This window comes from Sinocyclocheilus anshuiensis, unplaced genomic scaffold, assembly GCF_001515605.1.
Source record: "Sinocyclocheilus anshuiensis isolate Anshui unplaced genomic scaffold, SAMN03320099.WGS_v1.1 scaffold4255, whole genome shotgun sequence".
Lineage (NCBI taxonomy): Eukaryota > Metazoa > Chordata > Actinopteri > Cypriniformes > Cyprinidae > Sinocyclocheilus > Sinocyclocheilus anshuiensis.
Window position 1 is genome coordinate 1 of NW_015544326.1, and position 6,048 is coordinate 6,048.

The 6,048-nt window shown below is 37.2% G+C and overlaps 1 protein-coding gene across 1 annotated transcript; it reads left to right on the forward strand.

Annotated features, from left to right (window-relative positions):
* Positions 1 to 3,733: 3,733 nt before the first annotated feature.
* LOC107698129 (endonuclease G, mitochondrial-like) lies at positions 3,734 to 5,789 on the forward strand. The gene is made up of 2 exons (XM_016499062.1): positions 3,734 to 4,197; positions 4,362 to 5,789. The coding sequence occupies exon 2, from the start codon at positions 4,606 to 4,608 to the stop codon at positions 5,482 to 5,484; it is 879 nt and encodes a 292-aa protein (XP_016354548.1). The 5' UTR covers positions 3,734 to 4,197; positions 4,362 to 4,605; the 3' UTR covers positions 5,485 to 5,789.
* The last annotated feature ends 259 nt before the right edge of the window (positions 5,790 to 6,048 follow it).

A 6,048-nucleotide genomic window follows, 5' to 3' on the forward strand; every position in this document is an offset into this window, starting at 1 on the left:
GCGGAAGTAAATGTTCAGATTTTGATTAAAGATTAGGAAGACAAAACATTTTTTTCAGCGGTTTAACTTGCACGGATTAATTGTTTACATCAAGACTAGCAATGTGCGCTAGTAAAGTAAATAAAGTCAATTTTGATTTCATGCGGACTTTAATATTAGCTTCTTGTTTATTGAACTGTTGTAAAGACTGAATAATGCAGTGAAAAAACGCACTGTAAATGCACACGCACACTAGTCTAATCTTCATCACATAACATTAATGTATTCGTGCACTCTGTAAGTTGGGCGTGTTTTGTTTGGTTTTTGCGATATACAGGATAATGTCAAATCCCACATCGTTAAAAACACAATTACAATATCATCACAGACGATATATATATCGCACACCCCTACCGAGAGATCAGTATGGGCTAAACTAGGTTATGAACGCCCACATGACACCAGTAAAGGCGTGAATTCACTGATATTCTGCAAAATACAATGTAGTACGTGAAACATGACTTAATAAACAAAACTCAGTATACTCACCATAACTTTAATGATAGAAAATCCATCTGTAAATTATGTTCTGTCACCCTTCAGAATCGGCTCCGCTCTCCCGCTCTCCCGCTCTCCCGCGCACAGAATTTGAATTCACTACACCAACGGTTTCTCTCATGCGCATGCATACACGTGTTTTTTTTTTAGCTTTAAAGCTTGTTCAGCTAACACAGATTTTTCACTTCTGCTTTATAGATTGGCTGAGCACAATTTAATATGTAATTTTAACTTAAGACCTTCAGCTAAAATTACTACAATGCATTTTTTTTGTTTGGGGATAATTATTGGGAAGCAATTTGTTGAGTCTATTTATTTGTCAGTTCCCACAATTTTTCAAAATGTACATTTTTTACAGTGAATGATTTGTTTAAAGTGCCTCTGTTATGCTTTTTTTCAAATATTACTTTTCAAGCAGTGTGTAGTAAACCAGTTTGATAATGTAAAAGCAACATTTTAAAGATCAAAGTGCACAACAAGTACATCTATTGACCTTCCAAAAGTAAAAATCAATTCTGAACTGCCAAAATGAATCATCAGCACATAACATAAGTATGTAACAAATTAGCAAAATGCTAGTGAACAATGTCTACTTTGACCCTCAAACACAGAGGCCCCTGGGATACAGCATTATGGTAGGTCCCCCCTACCCCAGATATATATATATATATACAGTCATGTGAAAAAAGAGGACACCCTATTTAATTCCATGGTTTTCCATATCAGGACATAATAAAAAAATCTGGTCCTTGGATAAAACTTTGGATGAACAACAAAAGATGACATGTCACACAGGGTCATTATTTATCTAGCAAAAATTAAGCCAAGATAGAAAAGCCATGAGTGGCAAACTAAGAACACCCTATGATTCAATTTCTTGTAGATCCACTTTTAGCAGCAATAACTTGAAGTAATCATGTGCAAATTTACGAGTGTGCAAGTTAGTTTATAGAATGCTGTTGTCACTCCTGCAAACTCCCATGTATACATATAATTTTATAAAAAATAAAAATATATACATTTACTTGCAGTCAGTAGGCCCCTGCCCAGTGCAGGCCCCTGGGCTTTAGCCTGTGTCTTAATGCGCCCCTGATCGTGAAAGCAAATTCTTCCTAAGCATATAAAAGTACATTCCTAATTCCCATGTGATACCACAGCAGAATAACCTTTAGTTGTGTTCCCATAATTTTATCAATGACCACTTCTAAAATCTCATCTCAATTGCAAAGTACACTCTTTATTTGAACCAGCTTGCTCCACTCACAACTTTAAGTATTATTCATTACTTATGTATTTATGTTCTACTGAGTGTTCAAAATATGTACATGAATAAAAATTAAAAAAAATACAATGAGAAATTGTCAGGGAAAATACAGATTCAGTTTGCAGGTAACAGAAAAAGTTTATTACGCTCTCACTGAGCAATAGGAAAAAAAAATAAACAGAAACACAAAAATAGAGGAAGTCCCAAATCAAAGTCCACAGGACCAGGAAAGAGCCTCTCAGCAGGGACTGATCCTAGCGTCATCCGTGACGCAGCGTCAAAGTAGCACTGACCAGAGCGTCGTTCGTGACGCAGCGTCGAGGACTCACTGAGCTCCCCGATGGGAGCGTTTAGCGTGTAGGGAGGGGCTAGGGCGATGTCTCAGAACCTCGACAGAGCTAGAGATAGCCAGGGCAGGTAGCAGGACAGATCTCGACTGGCAGGATGAGAAGTTCAAAAACAAAAACAAAACAGCACTCAGGGCTAAAAAGACACAACACGGCAAAACACAGCAAACATGACAGGAAGGTCACGAGCGAAGTGTTGAACAACATACAACAACGGTCTGACAAAAGACTGACCACGCGAGGATCTAAAATAGGGGAGGGCTAATGAGGAATGAATAGCAACAGGTGTGACAGAACACAAGAGAATTAAGGATAACGAGTGGGAGGGGAAAACGCCACACAGACAGCGGAGCACATGGTGAGCTGTCAAAACAAAACCCATGTGCTCAGACACCAAGCACACAGACACAGAAAAAGACAAAACACAGCAGATCAGACCGAAGTCATGACAGAAATGTCCTGCTCAATTCGTCCTTGCGATGGAGGTTCTAGATGAATAACTAGTTTTTCCAATGTTTCATCATCAGACTCATGCTCAAATTCATATTGTAAAATCTAATCATTACTGTCTTTGTGTGTACAATTACTATGAACTGAGGAAGCTTTCCGGAGTGGAAATTCATATATGTGTGGTGGAATGGAAGTTGCTACCATGACCCCCTCTGCTGCACATGAAGAGCTCTCTACAGGGTTAGCTGCATTTGTCACTGGCTGGTTAATAATTATCTTGATTGCATCATGATAAAAGCAGAGCATGCCAGTAGCGTAGAACCATTCGGCTATTTTCCCTCACCTCACATTTTCTTTTGTGTTGCCCTTGCCTGGTGGAGTCGTGTGGTTTGGGTCATTAATTCACTGCTCCGTTTAATCCGAGGTATGTGGCTAAATGAAATGCCATATGCGAGATGTGTAATGTTGGTGCGTAACAACATTATTTGTATCCTGCAGTTTGAGTGCAGCGAGGCATGTCATAGCGGGATTTGTGTCCTATTCCTATAAAAGTCCTATAAAATAGTTTATTTTATTTTCTTTTCTGGGTTGCAGTGGAGAGCACTAGAGTGTGAGGGATTGTTTGTTGGGGGTGGTTTAAGATTTTCTTCCTGTGAGTGCTCTCAGTGACCTAGGTGTGGCCCTCAGTTCTGTTGTTTCTTTTCTTGTTGTAATAGTTTTTTTGTTTTTTCTTTGATAATATACTTTTCTTTGAGATTGTTATTCTTATTTGTAGGTACTTAAAAGATAACTGTATTGAATGCTTTCAGTGAACTATGATTTTTGAGTGAAAAGTATTTTTTATACAATAAAACATTGGTTTTAACTGGCAGAACCGTCTCAGTCCTCTCTGGGTAGACGGAATCTGCATGTTTGAGTGTTCATTTACATCTTGGGGTGGAAGTCCCTAAGTGGCGTAGTTGGCTACTCTTGAAAACTTAAGTCAAGGTTGTGGTTTATTTTTCCTTCACTTTCCTCTGCCTTACTGTTCTGCCACACATGGTAATGGTCATTTGTTTTTCAATGTAAGGAGTAGACCGATTTCTACAAACTGGGCCATCTGACCAATCAGAGCAGAGATCCAGACTGAATCTTCAAACAAATCATTTCACACACTTTGAGAAATGGAGTGATGTGCAATGTATATAATGAGAAAATGATAGTGTTTTTTGACTTGGATGCATGTAAACCTACAGTAGGAGACCTCAAAACTAAATGAGTGAACTTTTAAAACCGCATAATAGGGGCACTTCAGCACAATTTGTGAAACAAAGAACTACATATTCCCACAACAGCTATATGGGTCAAGTATTCAGTAAACAGCTGTGGAGGAAGGCTCATTCCGATTGAAACTTGGCAACAACTAACACATTCCTCAGTGTGCTTCATTTACTGGAGGACAGGCATGAATAAAACTCTTTGTAAAATTGTGACAGAGCATATATTGTTATTTCTAAGACAGTGTATATAAATTCCACAGATTTCTCTGGATCATTTACTGGGCCCTGTACTACAGATTGAAGTTTGAAATCATTTATATGTATTTGGTAACTTAACAAGGTAAGAACTTTAATTCACTTCTGTTATGACAAAACTACATGCAGCTGTCAAATAGTAAAAGTAGTCTTACTGGCCTTAATAAAAAAATATTCTATTTGAACAGTACATTATAAAATATAATTTTAAAATATTTTTTTCCCCTGTGTGTCTTTGTTGTATAACAGAAGCGAGGTAAAATCGGAGCTGCAGAAGATCTGAAAGGTCACAACAAGCCTGTTGATGTCAGTAAATATTTCTCGTTCTGTTTAATGAGTTTAAGTCCTGAATTAAGGACAATTTTGACTTTTTTAACATATTTTTTTACCAGGAAGAAGAGAAGATCTTTAGTTGAATCTCGTGAAGAAGTAATAAAGCCATAATAAGTCAAGGGTGATTTGTTCCTTAACTCTGTTCTTCTTTTGCATCAAAATGAATTCTGAAAGTACAAGTGAAGATGAACAACCAAAATGCATACTGATCCCATTCCTTAAAATGTCTGGAGAACAATTAGTCTGTACACCAGATCAGGAGTTTGATGGCTCTCTCTGTGAGTTAATCGACAGATATCCTTCTGAAAAAAATGCACATTATCCTGATATAAGGATAAGAAAATCTTACATAATGTCATACAACAATGAAACCAAGAATGCTAAATGGGTGTATGAGATACTGAACAATGACACTCTGAAGATCAATTGTAAGGAGAACGGCAGCTTTGGAAAGAATGAATTTGAGGGCTATGAACAGGGTCATCTTGCTGCAGCTGCCAATCACAGGTGGTGTCAGGAAGCCTATCATGACACTTTTTTGATGAGCAACATGACACCACAGCTTGAGGAAGTAAACAACAGCTTTATGAAAATAGTTGAGAATTTTTGTCGAAAAAAAGCTATAGATGAAAATGTCCGTAATGTCCACGTGTACACTGGACCACTTTACCTGAAGTTTGTGCGTGGAAAGTATGTTGTGCTTGAGCCAGAGAAAGAAGAGAAACCAGGGAAAAAAATTCCAACTCACTACTTTAAGGTGGCATTTGTGGAGGATAAGAATGGGATAGTAAATTTGCATAGCTTTGTAGTGCCCCAAATTGAAAAAGAGGAAAAGGATTTTCCTGAACCTAAGGTTGAACAATTTGTGTGTGATATTGTGAAAATTCAGAAACTCTCAGGGCTGAGATTCATGGAAAGCCGTAATGAGAACACAATGGGGAAGATAAAGTCTATTAAATGGGAGGGAGAAAATGAAAAAGGAATGCCATGTAGTGTTAAAATAAAAGTCAGAATAATCTCCCCACACAATGAGGAATGATGGTACTGATGGTGCTATGTATCTGATGTGTGCAGTAAAATACTTTATTACCCTGATGACACTGAAACAGCTGTGTTTGTTCTTCTTCAAAGGTTTGACGAAGCTTGCAGTTCTATCTGGTTAATAATCCCATACATGTACACATATAGATGCACAGCATTTAAAGAAATGCTATCTCATCCTTTCAGAAATGTTTCTCATGATCTTAAACATTTTGATCAGACAGCTTATGTTTAAACGATTTAAATTAATTTTGTAGACAAACATGTTTATATATTTATTTATTTCCATACAAAACAACATTTTGTGTATACACACTGCCCGACCAAAACAGACAAACAAACAAACAAACAAAAAGTCACTGTTTGGATTTAATGGATGATTATGTGAATGGATCATTATTACAGTGATTATGATGTTTCTAGCATGTTATATGTTTGGCAACATTTTTTTTAACCCTAACTGATGGAGTGTTTAGCTTTTCATTTCTTAAACAACCTTGTAAGATGATGTATCATGGCCATATTTCAGGATGACAAAGCCAAGATTCATCAGGCTCAAACT